The sequence below is a fragment of the Sapajus apella genome, unplaced genomic scaffold (genome assembly GCF_009761245.1).
Source record: "Sapajus apella isolate SASKATOON/1434 unplaced genomic scaffold, GSC_monkey_1.0 scaffold57, whole genome shotgun sequence".
NCBI lineage: Eukaryota > Metazoa > Chordata > Mammalia > Primates > Cebidae > Sapajus > Sapajus apella.
In genome coordinates, this window is record NW_022436997.1 from 10,078,036 (window position 1) to 10,098,225 (window position 20,190).

General features: G+C 41.4%; 1 protein-coding gene across 12 annotated transcripts in view; it reads right to left on the reverse strand.

Annotated features, from left to right (window-relative positions):
* FHOD3 (formin homology 2 domain containing 3) overlaps positions 1 to 20,190 on the reverse strand; it is a 490,075-nt gene that overhangs the window by 164,968 nt on the left and 304,917 nt on the right. For 7 of the 12 annotated variants that reach the window (XM_032245417.1, XM_032245414.1, XM_032245413.1 and 4 more), the window contains 2 exons: positions 15,012 to 15,032; positions 12,731 to 12,874 (listed from right to left, as the gene is read on the reverse strand). In XM_032245417.1, the coding sequence (XP_032101308.1) occupies positions 12,731 to 12,874; positions 15,012 to 15,032 (165 nt within the window). The remainder of the gene's footprint in view (positions 1 to 12,730; positions 12,875 to 15,011; positions 15,033 to 20,190) is intronic. The other 5 variants (XM_032245416.1, XM_032245415.1, XM_032245410.1 and 2 more) reach the window with 1 other exon arrangement.

Below are 20,190 nucleotides of genomic sequence, written 5' to 3' on the forward strand. Positions count from 1 at the left end.
AGAGGCCGGGCAGAGGGAACATGAAGCTCCCCAATGCCAGCCCCAGGTGGAGCCAGCGCAGGGTGCAGTGGGCAGACCCGATCTGCAACTACAACGTCAACGAGGTGGAGGTGGTAGAAGCTCCAGGTCCCACTGTTGTGGAGCCTGCCCTGTGGGATTTGGGAGCCAGTGAAGGCCATAACCAGCAGCGCATCAGCGACCAGGAGATGCCCAAAGATTTTGCTTCTCATCATCCAAGCGCAAGCACACTCTTCCTGAGAAAATATCAAATGAATGTCAAGAAAAGAGGAGAATCTCTCATCTATATTCTATACGTCCGTGGCATCTTTATATAAAATACAGCTTGTGTTCCACCATATTGCTAGATAATAGTACAGTCAGCAAGCCTGATCTTAGCCACACATTAGAAAGTGTGACTTTGGCAATATATTACAACATAAAGTACAGATATGCAAACAGATCTCTGGTTATTTTTGATGAGCCAATACATCCACTTTCACAAGAAAAGATTCCAGGGAAATCCTTTGAGCATGATCCCAAATGCAACTGCATTTTCAGATATTTCTGTACTCTTTTTCAAGTCACAAAACTAACATCTCCATGTGCAATCATAGCTTTGGTGTACATTGAACATCTTTTAACTAATGCTAACATTGATCTTTGTCCTACTAATTGGAAAAAAAATGTCCTTGGAGCCATGCTTCTGGTCTCCAAGGTTTGGAGAAATCGTGGTCTGTGTAGTGTGGATGATAGCCAGAATCCCAAGGACGTTGCAGTTGAGAAAATGAGTAAGATGGAGATGTGTTTTTTGGAGCTACTTGAGTTTAATATTCATGTGTCTGCCAGAGTTTATGCAAAATATTACTTTGACCTGAGTGCCTTGGCAAATGACCATGACCTGTATTTTCTATTTAGTCTTCTTCATAAAGATAAAGCACAGAAATTGAAGGCTATGTCACAGCAGTGTGAATACAAAGACTTGCATCAAGATGTCGCCGCTATGACAAGGGCCATCAGCATGGATTTCATTGGTACTCCGCGCACTAATGCCATCTTATCTTAAAGAGAGAAATTAGCATTATAAGATCCTGGACTTGTCAACTATAAAGACTACAAAATATCACTTCTCCTGCTGAAAAAGACCAGCAAAATTAGGATTTTCTTTTTTTATGTTTTGGGTTTTGTTTTTTGTTGTTGATTAGAATTTTCATTGAGAGGAAACTTCTTCAAGTAGCCACATTGTGAAGCTGGGTGATAGTGGCATGAACAGTGGGTGCCAGGTGCTCCCTGCCCTTCTTGTTCCACTGGATCCAGATGGCATTCCTAGCCCACCACCTTCTTGAACAACTCTTGGGGAGGAAGACTGTCACATGGACATAGCACATCCCAGTTCAGAGTCCACAGTCACCCACAGTCCCAAGCAGGTGACAGTGGACTGAGCTGAGCTGGAATTAAAAAAACTTTAGAATTGGCTCCAGATTTGTGAAAGTACCTGGGTTTGGTTCTCTGTCCACTGAGGCACTGAATGTATCATGGCCCAAAACTCAACAAGTGTGGGAAGAGAGAGGGCATGGATATGAGGCTGTCATTACTCCAAGCACCAAGGTGCCTCAGGTATGTTCATCTAGTCTTTGGGGAGAATCTGATCATGTGAACTGAGGCTCCCACATCATGGTTATAAAGGAAGAGATGAAATCAGCTCATCTTCCCCCAGGCCCATAATGGTCATGCCAAAACTAAAAAAAATAAAATAGGACTCCTGAAGATTTCAAGAGTATTGTGACAAGCTCCTAGACAAGTAAAAGACCAGCCTTGAGATTTTTAGGGAGCTATGGAAGTAAAAACTGAATTTACCCAGTTCTGGGAAAACAAGGAAGAACATCTGGGTTCAAAACTTTATCATAAGATCATTTTCCCAGCTAATCTTGCCCTTGTGCATTATATTGTCTTAGTACTTGTCAACAAAACAAAAGCCTCTCAATAGCTCTAACACAGGGATACGTTGGGACTCACATTTTCCAGTGCACCTCACTTGTTCAAGAGATTGCTGGTGCTGCCTGCATCTGTCAGCCTGTTCACATATGGAGAGGAGCAGCAGTTCTCACAGGAGCAGCTTCTGCATCCTGAGGAAGTGTACCCGTGTCTGCAGACATTTTCTGGTTGTAACAACGGGTGGCACTCACTGACAAGCAGTCAACAATGGAATCCTATGGTACATAGGACTGCCCCCCTTCTCAGTCAAGGAAGCATTTCTGGCTCCCAAAATAGAAAGTGTTGAGAATCAACTTCCTCAGAGTCTTCAAGGGAAACACTTTGACACTGTTTTCTTCCTTACAAGAACACCAGATCCCCATCAATGTGAGACATTAGATCAAGTTTTTGTGCAAGGGTGGATGTTGGGGGCAGAATCCTAAGATGCCCCATGATCTCTCTTGTCTTTTGTTACACCCTGAATCCTCATCTTTCCTTGGATATGGGCAGACCTGTGCCTTGTCCTTGGATATGGCAAAGTGAGGGAATGGCTTTCTGGGAGTTACCTTTCCTTTAATCAGAAACAATAGGAATCCCTATTTTCTTTATTGCATTTACTTTCTTGTTTACTATTATTTTTATTTTTGACACAGAGTCTTGCTCTGTAGCCAGGCTGGAGTGCAATGGCGGGATCTCGGCTCACTGCAACCTCTGCCTCCCGGGATCAAGCGATTCTCCTGCCTCAGCCTCCTGAGTAGCTAGGCCTACAGGCATGCACCACCAGCCCAGCTAATTTTTATATTCTTAGTAGATGCGGGGTTTCATCATGGTGGACAGAATAGTCTTGATCTCTTGACCTCGTGATCTGCCCAAAGTGCTGGGATTAGGTGAGAGCCGCCGTGCCCGGCCTCTTGAATTTACTTTCACAATAAAGTGGTTTGCAACATCCTACTGTTGATTTGTGATTTCCTCCTCCAACCACACAGTCTTTGGCCCTTTATACATAATTGAATATTTTCATGTATTGATATTTTGTGTCTGAGGATGAAATATTAGACGAAACATGTTAAAACATTTCATGCAAAGCCTTTGGTGGTTGTAGAGTCTACTCTTTGGTGAATACACAAATTGATCTATTTTAAATATTAAAATTTGTATTAGATGTGATAATGATATTTTCTTTATCTTCGCTTGTTAGATGTAGTTACTTAAATTCTTCCAAAATTAATGATATTGCATCTTATATTTGATGTAAAAAACTCCTAGAATATTTGAAATTGATAGTTGAAATTAAACGGCAAAATGAGAATTGCTGAAACGGAGTGATAATGTACTTCTGATGGGTTTGTTATCTATTATCTCTATCATTGTTAAATTTTTAAATTTCCATGGAAACCTATAGATAAGTACTTAAAATTTTCTATAAAATCCTTCGTGCCCTGCGTTTTAGCTCCAGTGCATAATGAATAAAAGGAAAATGGATTCTCCTGCAAAAAAAAAAAAAAAAAAAGAGAGAGAGAGAGAAGTGTTTACGCACTGGGACTTGCCTTTTTGAAATTCTGCTATAGCGGGAAGACATGTGGGCCAGCCTGTTGAAGATACATGGCTCAGCAAATAGCCACCACCAAACACCAGACCAAGCAGATAAACTAAGGCTGCCGTAGATCATCCAGCTCACTCAAACCACTAGATAACTGCAGCTGAGTGAAAACTTCCCAGCTGAATAAGGCTCAAATTCCTAACCCACAGAATCATGAGCAGTGATTGCTGTTTTACACCACTAAGATCTGGGGAATTTTGCTATGCAGCAAGAGATAACTGATACATACTTTCTATCACCTATGACAAGGAAGAATCTTCAGAGATTAGACCTATTAGTTACTCCTAAAAGTTTCATCCTCTAAAGTCTTTAGCCTTGAGATGCCTGACCTCTTACAGGGACCACATTTTCAGAACCCAAAGTTAGAACACATAATCTGACAAAAGATTTTTTTATTTTGTCCATTTATGTACATGGCTCAGACCACAGCCAATACCAAATGCCAGACTATGTGAAAACTCATATGAATTTAAATTCATAAAAAATCAAATGAATTTAATTAAACATGGATCAAATTGCCTTTCTGAAATAAAGTTAAATTACATGAAATTGGGCCTGTTTTCAGCAAGTCCAAGATATAATGGCCATCAGATATCCTTCTCTATTAGGAAGAATTCTAGAAGCCTAATCAAGCTCTCTGCAATTGCTTGAGAACATTCAGTCTTTTGTGAAAATAAATATTGGTTCTGCCTGTAAGCTTTATTGCTGCCCTTGCATGTATTGAAGTTGGTTGTCTTGTGGCAGTGAAAATATTTTTTAAATGCATTAACTTTCAGAAAGAAATAAAAATCCCAACTCTTCCAGCTATCTGACGGATTTGAGTTATTATTCAGGGCATCTGCCCCTTAAGGTGACTGCTTTCCAACTGAATAGCATCCTTCCTTCCTTCATCTCAGTCCCTAGTAGACACTATCATGAAATGTGTGATATTTGAAGGAGACTTTCATTCAAGCACCTACTGAACTTCTACCATGGGCAGCTGTGCTGCCAGGCCGTGGGGCCAGACAGAGGCATGAGATGTATGGCTCAGAGGAGCTCAAAGGGAAACAGGTTGCATGTCCTAAGGAGTGTTAAATCAGAGGTGTGGACACAGGCAGCACCCTCTCATCAGCTACGAATGACAGTAGGGGGACAAGCAGCAGGAGACCCTTTCATCTTGCCAAGGAGGCTTAGGGGAAGAGATGACATCAGAGGTGACTTCAGCAGGACGGGCAGGAGTTTAATAACTTGAGAAGAGGAAGAACAACATTCCAGGCAAGGAGATGGAATGGATAAATTTCTCCAAATACCCTGCCTTTTGTGTTCAAAAACAGGAGAAGTTGAGTGTCACTGAAATTTCAGACACATTTTGGAATGATGGAGACGAGGCCATAGAGGCACAAAGGCCTTGAAGCATGGATGGCCCTTGTAGCAACTGAAGGAATTTTAGTTTCATCTTGCTGGTCATGAAAAAGTCAGTCAGTCATTCGTTCGTTTTCTTAAACGGAGGAACAGCATAATAAGATTTCACTTTTAGAAGGATCACCTTGCTTTCAGCTGGTAGGAGTTTGGAATGTGGAGAAGCCTCCCTTGAGATATCAATGTCCCCAAGTTCTGCACATGCTGTTCTCTGGGTCCTAACTCTGAAGTCACCCAGCCACCTTTCAGCCCCCAACACCCGTCATGCCTGACTTCCTCCAATGGTCTCTCATTCACTGTCTTTCATCAGGCCATCATCTCAGACAGGCCTTCCCTCCTTGCTGCTGCTTCACTTTCTGGTTCCCACCTCATACTGTCTCTTTTTTCATAGACATGTTTGCAATCTCAGATCCTCTGCTTACACACATTCTTGGTTACTGTCTGCACCTCATTAGAGTGTGTGCCTCTTCAGGGCAGTGATTTTTTTCTGATGTGCTGTGTTACCAGGGCTAGAATACTGCCTGGCACACAACAGGTGCTCAATGAAGTTTTGTTGAATGAACAAAGTAATAGACAAGTAAATGAATAAGAAGATACGCAATAGTTCAGGCAAGAAACCGTGAGGGCCAGAGTCAAGGAAATGATCACAGGAATGGAGAAAAAGCACAGTTTTCAGCAATCACAGTCAGAAATATGGGGACACGGGAAAGAGAAAGGAGTTCAGTATCACCATAGGCTTATAACTTGGGAAAATCCACTGTTTACAGAGGTGGAGACAAGAAGAGTCTGTGCAGAATGTTTGTTTTTGTTGTGGTAGGAAAATAAAGGGTTCATTTGAGGCTGGTTGCATTTCATGTGTGGCATTTAGGTGGTCATGTCAGATACAGTCAGAGCTTCCTTGGCGTGTTCTAAGTCCTCTGCATCATCACATAGAGCTGCTAGGGGAATCAGCCACCTACTTGCCTTAGACTACAGAACAGAGGTTCTTTAGGGGCAGGTACAGATCTTTTATCTCTGTATTTACAGCCCTAGCAGAATATGTCACATATAGTGGTCTCCAAGTGAATGAATGAAATATAAGATGGCAAGCAGGCAGAGAAAAAGGAAGGTAGAGATGCAAGTAGCCATGGGCCTCAGAATAAAGCATGGAGTCAAGATAGTGATCAGTCCCAAGGCTGCTGACCTCACTGGGGAGAATCATAGGCAGACAACACAGACAAAGAGGAGGTCTGATAAGGACACCTCAACACTGAAAGGGAGGGAACAGAAACAGAGGATCCAGGCAGGAGCAGAGAGGTACCCCAGAGACATCTGGACACACAGGAACAAGAAGCAATGTACAGGAGTGATCAGGAATTCTTTTATGATGCTAGTATAATAGTGATGCTTAAACTGATAAACTCAGCATACAACAAAGGAAGAGGAAGGGGAGGTGGCTGGGATGGGTGGGGAGGGGCTGCTACACACCAATCTTACTTATAAATACTGATGCAAACATTCTCAATAAATCAATACCAATCAGAATTCCAACAGCACCTTTTTAAAAAGAACACATCATTACCAAATGGAGTGTATTACAAGAATGTAATGATGGTTAAAAGATGACAAAAAAAATCAATGAAATACTCAACTCAAAAATCCAGAAAAATAACAAGCAAACTGAAAGAAGGTAAAAGAGGAGTTGTTTTTTTTGTTTGTTTGTTTTTGTTTGTGTTTTTTTTTTTTTTGAGATGGAGTCTCCCTCTGTCTCCCAGGTTGGAGTGCAGTGGCACAAACTCAGCTCACTGCAACCTCTGCCTCCCAGGTTCAAGTGATTCTCCTGCCTCAGCCACCTGAGTAGCTGGGATTATAGGTGCGTGCCACTGTACCTGGCTAATTTTTGTATTTTTAGTTGAGACGGGGTTTCACCATGTTGGTCAGGCTGGTCTCAAACTCCTGACCTCGTGATCTGCCTGCCTCAGCCTCCCAAAGTGCTGAGATTACAGGTGTGAGCCACCACGCCTGGCCAGTAAAAGGAATTTCTAAAGATATCAGCAAAGCATTGAATTACAAAACTGAAAAGCAGTGCCATTCATATAAAAATCAGAATTATTATTTGACAAAAATGAACAAAATAGGCAAACCATTAGTTAATCTGGAGAAGAAAAGAAGTCACAAACACACAGAGAGTAAGAAATAACAAAGGAGGATAGCTACTAAAAATGAAGAAATTTAAAACATTTATAACAGTCTAACAAAAATTCTTTTGCTAAGGAATTTTAAAGGATGAAATGGATAATTTCCTAGGAAATGTAATTTAGCAAAACAGATCCTGTAACAATAGGAAGTTTAAATAGACCAGTTTCCATAGAAAAAATATAGTTACCAAAAATCTCCCCTCATTGTCCTCACCACGCACACATATATATTTAACATGACAGGCCCATGAAATTTCCCCAGAGAATTCTAATAAGCGATCAAAGACCAGAATATGAAATGTCACTTAAACATTTCCAGGGCTTAGAGAAAGAAGAAAACCTTCTAAATATTTTTATGAAGCATGAATAAAACTGATCCCTAAACATCTTAACTATAGCATGCGTGTGCGTGCACACACACACACACACACACACACACACAGAAGTACAAGAACTCTCGCAGTAGTATTGTTTGTGAAGGCAACAAAGTTGTAAACCAGCTAATATCTGTTACAAGCAGAGCAGACAGATAAATCGTGATACATATTCTCACCAGCAGTGACAATGGACAAACTGTTATCCATATATCAACATGGAACAGGTCTCAAAGCTGTTGAACAAAAGGGCATATTCTAGAAGGAGTCAAAAGATATGATTCCATTTATAACACGTTTGAAAACAGACAAAATTAAACAGTATCTTGTTTAGGGGCAGACTAGAAAGAAGGAGCCAAAGCGTCTGACTGATGATCCTTCCACTCGTCTTACAAGAAAGATGTTTCTGGGGGAAGGACACAAGCGGCTGAGGACTTGCTTCACCTACCATAAATATGCTAATTAACTAGACTACCTAACAAATAAACTAAAGATATTTGCTGAGTGTTCTTATTTCCGGAATACCCTTAGCAGGATGTCCCTGGCTATGGATTACTTATAGTAAATAAACCCAGAATTATGGATTTGTGAGCCATGCCTCTCTGGGGCATGAAGTGGAGATGTTTCCTAACTGAATGCTACATGCTGGGTGAGATGACCTTGTGAACCTCACTTAGAGACTTTGTCTATTGTTCCAGGTCAGAAAACACATGTCTGAATCATGAAAGGACCCGGGGAGTCACAAGAGATGTCCCAGACCTCTCTCTCATCCATCTGCGCCTCAATAGCCTGTATTCTTGAAATTTATTAGTACAGCCAGATAACTGGGAAAGATCTCTGATTGGCCAATTCTGATTTAGTAATCTGATCCTTTATGTGAGCTCACAGATTAAGTGGTTTTCAGGTTAAATTCTTCTTAAAGAAGGTGAAAGAATCCTGGAGATAGGGGTAGTGGGATGACAATAAATGGACTGCCCAGGACACTTCTGAGTTGTAGTGTTTTAGTTCTTAAAACTAGTACATGGTATTTATTGCTCTTTAAATGACATAAATATGCTCATTTGTAAATGATATACACTTGATGCTCAAACATTAAGCACACGTAAGTTGGCAAAAGAAAGATGGTAAATATAGAATAATTTCTTAAAAGTTTGGTATGAAGGAAAAGAAGGAGATGAGGAGGTGGCTTAAGAGGCAGGTAGGCTGGAGAGAAAATGTGCCCTGAAGCAGAGGGTAGTGTTCAGATTCCCGGAGTAGGTATTAATGCTATTCTTCAATACTCTCTCCCACTTGGTTCACTGATGGGCAATTCACCTACATCAAGCTGACTTCTGAATATACAAATGGAATACGGAATCCAAATCTGTGGTCATCTGAGCCCCTGACTGAAGAGAATCTAAGAGAGAGAAGGAGTTCTGACCGTGGTGGTGAGGGGGTTAAGGGAAGGAAATACCTGTGCCGGCAAAAGTCTAACTTCTACCTTCATTTAAGCCAACTCTCTTCCACCTTTAGTATTCTTACTTTGTTCTCCATCCTATCTCTTAGGAGCCATAAGAATATACTCCTTCACAACCTACTGGCCTCCCAGGGCCACAGGTCAGTAACAATGAAATGCTGAGGGAGTGAGGCAGGGCTGGAAGAGAAGATGCCAGAGCAGGGCACAAAGAGCTGGCCCGCTGGCAGCTACGGGCAGCTTCGAGTGCTACCAGCAAATATGTTGGACCCAGTTTCCTTCTCCCAAGATCATATAAAGATCATTCTGTTCTAGTCCTTAACTTGTCACCTATTATGACAGTAACTTACAGGAAATAGTTACACATCAGTCTTTCCATTTCTATCCAGTGACGATCATAAAGAAACCATTTAGCAGGAAAATCTCTTTCCTAGAGCTCCAGCTGTGCAGAAAAATTATGAATGAATATCTTCCTCATAACAGCATTCGTAATTGTGAAAACTTTGGAAATAATCTAAATCTGAAAAAATAGGGACTAGTTACATGTATTATGGTATATACACAGACTATTAAACTCCTAAAATTTTAAATTCTTAAACATTTAATGACAAGAAAAAATGTTTCCAACATGTTTGCTAATAAGATTCAATAAGCAATATTGTGTGTAGACCATTATGTCCCTCATCATGAACACACACCCATGTTACAAAAAAGACTAGAAAAATAGACCAAAATGTTAAAAATGGTTAGTAATAAAATCATGGGTGGTTTTTTTTCCTCTTATGCTTTTTTGTATAACAAAAATGCTTTTTTTATTTTCCAAATTTTCATCAATGAGTATATATTATGAGTGTAAGAAGGAAATATTTTTAAAATGTATTACTATTAATAAGACTGATCAGTTAGGTCAGAAGTGGAACAGTACAACCCACCGAATGGAAGAACATATTTTCAGATTATATATCTGATAAGGGTCTGGTATCCAGAATATAGAAATATTTCCTAAAACTCAACAAAAAAATCAATTAAAAAATGAGCAATGGATCGGAACAAATATTTCTCCACAGAAACTATACAAACAGTCAATATGCACTTAGAAAGAGGCTAAACATCATTAATCATCAGGGACATGCAAATCAAAACCACGATGGCTATAATAAAAGGGAGGACAATAATAAGTGTTGACTAAGGTGTGGAGTAACTGGAAGCCTCATAGTGCTGGTAGGAATATAAAATGGGGTAGCCACTTTGGAAATCAATCTAGAAATTTCTCAATCAGTTAAAGATAGTTACCTTATGACCAGCAATTTCACTTCTAGGTATAAACCCAAGAGAACTGACAACGTATGTATATACATAAACTTCAATTCAACACCAATGTTTAGAACAGCATTATTCATAATAGCGAAAAGGTAGAAATAACCCAAGTGTTCACTAACTGATAAATGGATAAACAAAATATGGTATTATCCATATAACAGAACACTGTCAGCATAACTAGGAACAAAGTAGCGATTCTGCAAATGTGGGTGAACCTCGGAAACATGCTAAGTGAAAGCTAGCCACAAAGGCCACGTTTTGTATGGCTCCATTTGTAGGAAACGTCCAAAACAGGTAAATCCACACAGAGAGAAAGCAGATTACTGGTTTTGGGCCATGGGAAACAGGGAAGAATGCAGTGTCTGCTAATGGGTATGGGGATTTCTTTTTGGAGTGACAAAAGAAATCTGAAATATGACAGTGGTGATGATTGTACAATCTTGTGAATATGCTAAAAACCATTAAATTGTACACTTTAAAATGGTGAACTTTGTGGAATGTGAATGATAGGTGGAAGGCTAAAAACAAAAATAACACCATCAAAAAAAAAAATACAAGATTGGGCACAGTGGCTCATGCCTGTAATCCTAGCACTTTGGAAGGCTGAGACAAGTGGATCACTTGAGGTCAGTAGTTCAAGACCAGTTTGACCAACATGGTGAAACCCTGTCTCTATTAAAATATAAAAATTAGCTAGGCATGGTGGTGGATGCCTGTAATTCCAGCTATTTGGGAGGCAGGAAAGTCGCTTGAACCCAGAAGGCAGAGGTTGCAGTGAGCTGAGATCACACCACTGCACTCCAGCCTGGGCAACAGAGAGAGACTCCATCTCAAAAACAAACAAACAAAACCAGAGGTGGAAGGTTATACAGGCCAAAGGCTCTAGCAATGACAGCCACGCAGAATGCCACTCATGGAACATCCTCAGGGATTGCCTGGGTCATTGCATTCTTTGAGTTAGTTTGGGCCTACAGAAAGTCATTTTCCTGGTTGAGGTCATACTACCTAGGAGGAAACACATCTTCAGATCTGACCCCAGCTGGCCACGGCAGGACACTGGGATGATGAGGGTCAGCAAGAAAGGGTGTCATTTGCTACTCAAATGTGCTCTTACCATCTAGTGTCCAAACACTCTCACAGTTACGTGCTTTTAATACTGTGGGGGCATTTGACCTAAAATTAACCCACAAGGGACAGTCTGAATTCAAGTCAACAGGGCCCGAATCCCGATATGTAGCCCAGAGCAGAACCGGTGTCATGGGTGAGCAAGCTGTGCAGTTGCATGAGCAGAGGAGAGGGGTTCAACATGCATGCCTGCCATTCCTTGTTACTCATGTGCATAGATTCTGGTAGACTTGTGATAGGCAGGAGTTCCGCGGGACTGGAAGTGAGGACAGGGTAAGTATGTACATCTACGAATGGGAAGGCAGGGGCACCGATAGCCCTGGGGGCGGTGCTTCCCTTCAAGACGGATTTGAGTGTAGACAAGACAACCCAGGGAGCTTCTCATATCCTTTCTTACCTTGTTGCCTTCCCACGTTAGCCACAACAACTTATGCTGAAATGACAACATAAAAGAAAGGAAAAGATAGGGCAGCTCCTGGATCCTTTCTCTTTCAGCCTTTTCTTACTCTTTAGTAAGCTGAAGGCAGAGTGTCGGTAGGATGCACACACCTCAAGAAGTGAGGGACAAACAGTGCAGTCGGCTTTGTACCCTTCCTGCTGTTCTGGTAAGAACAAAGTACACATGCATGTGGGAGCTACAAAATACGATTTAGGTAATTTTGCTGATTCTGCCTACATGTTCAATGCTCTTATATTTGCATTCTAAACTGACACTGCATAATAAAAGATGAATGATAAAGTTTATGGTAATAATTTTACATTTTAATTTTTATTTCCTTATGACATTACATACTGAATTTAAAAATCACCATAACAAGGTGGGAGAAGCCACAGAAGGAAGTGAAGAGTTGTTTTAGTGTCTTTAACAGCACTTTTGCTTGAGTGTTCCACAAATGATCCTTCATTTTCGTTTTGTTTTGGTTCCTACTAATCACGTATCTGGCCCTGACTAAAGTTCCACCTCCATCAGATGTAAGAAATGTGATTTCTGTCTCTTTCTCTCCTCACCTCCTTGAGTGAAAGTGCTGCTGACAGAAGGCATGTTGTTAAAAAAAAATAGCTACCCAATTTCCCCTATATCAAGGGTTCTTGAGTTTGAATATACATCAGAGTCACCTGGAAGGCTTGTCATAACATGGTCTGCTGGGTCTCAGCGTTTCTGATTCAGCAGGTCTGGGGTGATGCCTGCGATCCTGCATTTCCCATAAGCTGGTGGTGTTCATAAGGCGACATGTGTGGTCTAAAGTAGGCACCCTCTCAGCTTTTGATTGCCACAGCTGTACGATATCTTACAAAAGGCATGGTCTGGTACCTCATAAATGTTGAGTTGCTCCACCAAGTCCAGGTCGGTCCCTTTCTTGTTCAAGTGCCTCTGGGACACAGCAGCGATGCCCAGCTCCTCCAGGCAGTCCACGACATCGTAGAAGGTGTCTTGGTCTGGCAGTCCTGATAAGGTCTGGAAGAAGAGAAGAACCAGCTACAGATACACCACAGAGGACTGCCTCAAGGCTCTCAAGGCATTTTCCAATGCCTAATCCAGGCATAGTGTCATAATATCGTCATGGCCACTCATCAATACAGACAGATGACAAATTTATTTGAGAAAAAGCCTCTTCAGTGTGGCAGGCAGAATTAACCCCAATATTCCCCCCTCTGGTGTACACGTGCTATATAATCTCCTTGGCTTGAGTGTGGGCTGGGCACTCCCATGGGAGGAGGGCACTCCCATGACAGGGTTACATTAGTTGGCAAAGGTGAGGGGATTTTGGAAATGTAATTAAGATCTAAAATCAGTTAATTTTGAATTAATCGAAGGGGTGTCTCTCCTGGGTGACAATCAGGTAGCTCTTTAAAAGAGGGCTTAACTCTTCTCTGAGCTCTGGACTGGAAAGAGGTTATGCCACTGGCCTCAAAGCAGCAGCTACCACCGCAAGTTTCACAGACGCAAGGAAATGAATTCTGCAACTACACAGACTTGGAAGAGGACCCCAAGCTTCCATGAGACTCCAGCCCTGGGCGACACCTTGGCTGCAGCCTTGTGAGACCCTGGGCAGAGGAATCACTAAGGCCATGCCCGGACTCCCACCCCATGGAAGCTGTGAGATGATACATGGATGTTGTTTGAAGCCGCTAAGTTTGCGGTAATTTGTTACATGGCAATAGAAAACTAATGTACTTTGTAATTAGAAACTCCTGTTAAGATTCATACACCAACAACTGGAGTTGTAACAATTTTATTAAATTGTATTTAAATTCAATAGGGCCTCCCCATGGTCTATGAAATTTTGGAAAGCATGAGAAATTTCAAGGCAGCAATTAAGAGACAAAAGGGAACCCAAGAAAGAAAAGGCTGACTTTGAATTCTACCTCTCTTAAGAGAATGAGGGTATCTGAGACAAGGCCCAGCTCAGAGCTGGAAGGAGGCTGAGATTTACTGCAAGCCCCTTATCTTATACAAGAGGGAGAGAAGGAACAGGAAGTGACTAAAGACACTGGGATAAAACCCTGGGCTCAGAGCTGCCATTCCAGTCTCAGCCCTTAGCCCCTACTTATTTCATTATCTTTGCATTTCTAAGAACAAGACATGCATTCTAAAATTATTCTAAACCTGATAACTTGCCTAGGAAGAAATAAGACCAGGAGGCAGAGGTTGCAGTGAGCCAAGACCACATCACTGCACTCCAGCCTGGGCGATAGAGCAAGACTCTGTCTCAAAAACAAAAACCAAAATGAATTAAAAAGCCTCAAGAAATTCTTTCCCCTTGCTCAGTAATAGGCCCTGAACTAAGTGTATCAGCAGGTCATTGGTCATTTCTGCTGTGAAAATGTAGGCTTGAGCCAGGCCTGCGTACTATCACCTTTCCCGCAGGCTGCAGGGGAGATGATGGCCTTCCGCCACTCACAAATGCAGCTTCTTTTTCCACCTGTGCAAGAGGGTGCTATATATCCTAAAAACACATTTATCTTTTTTTTTTTTTTTTTTTGCTGATTCTCTAGTATGCTCAGCAAATTGTACCACACTGTCACCTGTCCCTGGGCCTCCCCTCCCAATTCCACCCTGTGGCCTCTGCTATAATTTGTCCACCTCTGACAAAAAAAATGGTAGCTTCACCAGAAAAGTTGGTGATGCAAATGTTTCCTGATGCCTTCACCCTCAGACACTAAAGGTGCCCAGTGTAGCTGCCTGACACTTGGTATCTCTCCTGTTTTTTTCTCAGACTTTGTCTTGATGAGGCCTTGACAAGTAAATCTTTACAGATCTCTCTCAGAGGGGGAAATTCTGTCCTACCAGACATTCTTCCCCTTCTCTGGGTTTTCACTGATTCCATCAAGTCCTTCTTGTAGGATAAAACCGTTGTGGCAAAACCTATACATGAATGTTCATAGCACTGCTATCTGTGGAAGCCAAAAGCTGTAAACACACAAATCCCCTTCAATAGGTGAAGGGGTAAGCAAATATGCATCTCTACAAGGAATACTACACAGCAGTGGAGAGGAGTTAATATATTGCATATATTAATATGTGCAATCAAAGATGAATCTCAAAAGGCATAATACTGACAGAAGCCAGCCAGCCTCAGAGGGTTACTTACTGTATGATTCCATCTGACATTCTTGAAAAGACAAAATTACAGTGATAAGAGAATAAATCAGCGGTTTCTCAGGATTATACACAGGAGGTCAGAATGTCACTATAAAGGGATAACATGGCGGATATACCACATTATTATTAATCTGTATTCTAATTGTGAAGGTGATCAATCTCCATGTATGTGTTACTATAGCTATATTCTAGAAGAAAAGGTGCATTTACCTCATCATAAATGTTATGGTTTGGATGTGCCCCCCAAAGTCATGTGTTGGAAACTTAATCCCCAATGCAGGAGTGTTGGAAGGGAGAACCTTTAAGCAGTGATTAGGTAATTAATAGATGAGTGCTGTTATCTCAGGAGTGGGTTAATTATTGTGGGAGTAGTTTCGTGGTAAAAGGATGAGTTCAACGTCTTACCTTCCCTACAACCCATCCCCCAACCCCCACACCCCACCCCCCGTATCCCACTACCAGATAGCACAGAAAGAAGGGCCTGGCCAAATGCCAGAACCTTGATATTGGACTCCCATACTCAAGAACTGTAATACATTTCTTTCCTTTATAAATTACCCAGTCTGTGGTATTCTGTTATAGCAACACAAAACAAAGACATAAAATTGGTACAGAGAAGTGGGGCTGTTGCTATAGCAAATAACTGAAAACGTGAAAGCAGCTTTGGAATTGTGTAATAGGTAGAGGATTGAAAAATTTGGAGAAGCAAGCTAGAGAAAGCATAGATTGCCCAGAGCATTATCTGGTTGACACTGGTGGGAGCTCAGAAGAAGAGAATAGCTGTAGGACAAGTCAGAGCCTTCTTAGAGACTGCTGAAGTGGCTGGTAGAAATACAAATGGTAAAGCCAATTCTGAAGAGGATTCAGATGGAAATGAGGATCAAGGTATTAGAAACTGGAATAAAAGCCATCCTTGTTTTAAAGTGGCGAGAACTTGGCTGAACTATGTCAATGACCTAGGGCTCTAATGAAAGACAGAATTTAAGAGCAATGAACTAGGATGCCTGGTGAAAAAAAATTCTAAGCAAAATAATGAACGAGTTGTCTGATTACTTTTAACTGCATATAGTAAGATGCAAGAGGATAGCAGTGATATAAAGATGGAGTTTATTAAAGGAAAGCACAGTAGAAAAATCGGAAAAAGTCACAGCCTGGCTATGTAAAGAGTGAAAAGGCATCTTTTGGAGAGCAAACCAAGGGTATGACCAAGTGACCATTTGCTAACAAGATTATAGTATGGATAGAAGGGAGTCAGTGTTATTCACCAAGAAGATGGAAGAAAAACTCCGAAGGCATTTTAGAGACCTTGCCTTGAGGTCTCCGAAATGGTACCAGCAGTATCTCAGCATTCCCTGCTCAAGGCCATTTAGGGTCCTGCTCCCAGAATTCTGGTGTCAGATTTTTTGGCCACCCCAGCTGTGACTTGAGCAGGCCTTGCTTCTCTGGAAGGTACAAGCCATAAAATACCTGGTGCTAATTCTACAGGTGTGCAAAATACAAGAGCCGTGGAGCCACGGTGGCCTCAACCTAGATCTAAAAGACGTTGTGGACAGCCTAGGGTCCCAGGAAGAGACTTGTCATAGGGGTGAAGCTACTGTGGAAAGTCCCCGCTAGGGCAATGCCTAGTGGAGCCATGGGAGTGAGGCAGCCCCCAAGACCCCAGAACTGTAGAGCTACCAGTGTACAACTCCAGCCTGGGAAAGCTGTAGGCATAAGCTCCCACCCAAGAGGGCTGAAGCATGGGCTAAGCCCAGCAAAGCCATAGGGATGGGGTTGTCTGAGGCCTTGTGGGCCCAACTCCAACCCCAGTGTGCCCAGGATGTGGGACATGGAGTCCAAAGAGATTATCCTAGTGTCTTAAGATTTAATATTGTTTTCTCTCTTGGGCTTTGGACTTGGATCTAGTTACCCCTTTCTTCTTGCCTATTTCTGCCTTTTAGAATGTGAACACCTATGCCAGTTCCAACGATGTATTTTGGAAGTAGGTAACTTGCTTGATTTCAGACTCACAGCTAGAGGGAAATTTGCCACAGGATGAATGGTGCCTTGAGTCTTACCCAAACCTGATTCAGATTAGACTCTGGATTTTGGATTTTGACTTCATACTGGAATTCATTAAGACTTTGGGGCTATTGGAATGCAATGGATGTAACTTGTTCATGAGGAGGACATGAATTTTGGGGACGAGGGGCAGAATGCTATGGTTTTAATATGTCTCCCAAAGTTCGTATGTTAAAAACATAATCCCCAAGGCAACAGCGTTGAAAGGAGCTAAATTGGATGGATGTCATTATCTCAGGAATTACTGCAGGAATAGGTTCCTAACAGAGCATAAGTTTCATCACCTTCTCCTCTCTTCCCTTGCAACCCTGCAACCTCCTTGCCCTCTACTGTGGATGAGACAGCAAAAAGGTCCTCACAAGATGCCTGTACATTGATACTTTGATATTGAATTTCCCAGCCTCCAGAACTGTGAGAAATAGATTTCTTTATAAATTACCCAGTCTGTGGTATTCAGTTATAGCAACACAAAATGGACTAAGAGAATAATTTTAAAACAATAAAAGTAAATGTAGAAGCAAATACTCAGCATGTAGCAGCCAGGTTCATCAACCCCTAGTCCCGCTGAACAGCTCCTCTCCCCAAGGCTCCCTGGGGTCCTGGTTTCCCTGAACACCCGAAGCCAGCCCCACAGTAACCCCTCTTGTTACTCATTCTACCTCCCACCCCCAATCTGCCTCATTCTATTTTATATGGTAATCAGTTTTAGAACAGTAACCAGGATAGGACTTAGTGTCATTGTTTTATCACAGAAATGTCCATTTTTAAAATTCCTTGTTATAGGGGCTTTTATTTTGTTGCAATCAGTAGTTAGAAACCACTCAAATTACAATATAATTTCCCAGATTTTACAGTCTGAATGTTTTCCAGACCCATGTTAACATTTTATCTTGTTATTTTGTTTGGTATCTCAGAGGAGATTACTCACTGGGCAAGATGCATTACTACAATGCAACAAAACAAAACAAACCCAGCATGAGTGCTGGTGGCCTCTTGACTTGTTTAACCCATTTATGCCAGAGGTTGCAAATTTTTGTGTGTGAAAAATCAGACCTTGGCGATGACCCTGAGCAGTAGGATATAAATAACTCCTACAAGCTTACCGTTCCAGTAATGGAACACTAGGCATAAATGGGTTAAGGAAAGGATTACATTTAAATGAATTTCCTCAAGGATCTTTCTGGATGTCTCCTTGGCCAGAACTAACAAAGGATGAGAAAAAACTGCCAGAAGACAAAGAGTAAATGAGGAATTTCTGGACATCAAATGCCACAGTATGCCAAGCAGAGGGTGACAGGCACTAGGTCTCTGCCAGTGATTAGCAATAAAGTATCCACACTGTGTAGATGCTGCTATGATCATAAGAACATCTGGGCACGACCTTATCAATAAAATAGATCATTTCATTTAATCAATAAAATAAAATTACAATGTGTAACACTGTATCAGCGTGAAAATTCCATTTTTGCTGAATTCAGTATTTACCAAAACAGTGTCAGTGACCAAAAAGGACAGGAAATAGATGACCTTAATCTTTAAATACCAACAGAAAACTGCTTCAAATCAAATGGTAAAACAAGCTCAAAAAAAGATTTGAAAATAAAAGCAGAATTCTCAGGATTATACTTCAGAAAAGTTGTGCCCATTTCCTACCAGTGTTATAGGAGTTTCTTGTGTGTTCATCAACAAATGATACTTCATTAAAAAGCAATCACTGCCAATGTGACCTGGAGAAAATGTCTTATTGTTTTTGCATGTATTTCTTTTGATCTTAGTTGGTTTAATGTCTTTCATTTTTCTACTGAGTTCACAATGTATTTAGGGTAGTATCATTTTCTACCTTTCTTTTTGTAAACCATCTCTCAGTGTGTCATTTGCATTTAGTTATAATTTGTGATTTTCATTTTGTACATAAGAGCTTTTAAAATTTTATGCAGTACAATATTTAAATCTCTTCCTTTGAAACCTTTTTCACTGGTTTTATTATTAAAATAAACATTACCAACCAGAGACTAATTAGGCTTCATTTCTTTTTTTTTTTTTTCCTACAGTTTGATATGTTCCATTAAATGCTTTAAGCTCTCTGGGACTTATTGTGGTATACGGTCAAAGTATGTTTTTGTTTACTTCCATTTAACAACACCTCTCCAATCAGTAGCTAACCTGTCCCCGCCAATATTAACTGCACAGTCAGTTGTTCTGTATACTGAGGCCTGTTTCAGAGCTCCTCTGCACCAATCATCTGTCTGCTGAGGAAAGGGCCAGGCCACATTGTTGTAATCCTCAGAGTTTGCATAACATTTTACTATCTAGTAGGGCAAATTGCTCTTCATAATTATACTGCTTTCTACAGATTTATCCCTAGTTCATCAGGGAAAATGTTTCTCTGGTCGCTTTTTCCAGGAAGGGACTCTGGATCTTTCTGAAACCCTGACCATCACTGCAGATGGTCCTGCAGGCTCATGCCCAGGGTGAGCGTGTACGGAAAGCACAAAAAAGGTCTATGGGGCAGCTGGTGAGGTGCCTGTGCTCTGAGGCATGGAGATCCAAATAGAGAAACTCCAGACCTGAGACTGGGCCTGTCCAGGTCAGCATGGGTTCTCTTGTTTAAGAGCAGCATCTCTAGGGATGGGCACCAAGGACCAACACTGCCCTACAAGGTGGTGATCAGGGAGGGATGAGACAGGAAGAATGAGAGCACAAGGTGTGGTCACCATCACATGAGATGAGTGGGACCCACCCCAGGATCCCCTATCTCAGCCCAACAGTTGGACTTCAATATGCAGTGGAACACACGTACTTCGTGTCTTCCTGACTTGTGAACTATTTTCTTAGAGTAAAAACTTCATAATTTATATTCTCTCAAGGAAAAATGATTTTAAAACATAATTTTGGTTGAGTACAGTAGCTCATGCCTGTAATCCCAGCACTTTGGGAGGCTGAGGCAGGCAGATCAGCTGAGGTCAGGAGTTCAAGACCAGCCTGGCCATCATGGCAAAACCCCATCTCTACTAAAAACACAAAAATTAGCTGGGCATGGTGGCATGTACCTGTAATCCCAGCTACTAGGGAGACTGAGGCAGGAGGATCTCTTGAACCTGCAAGGT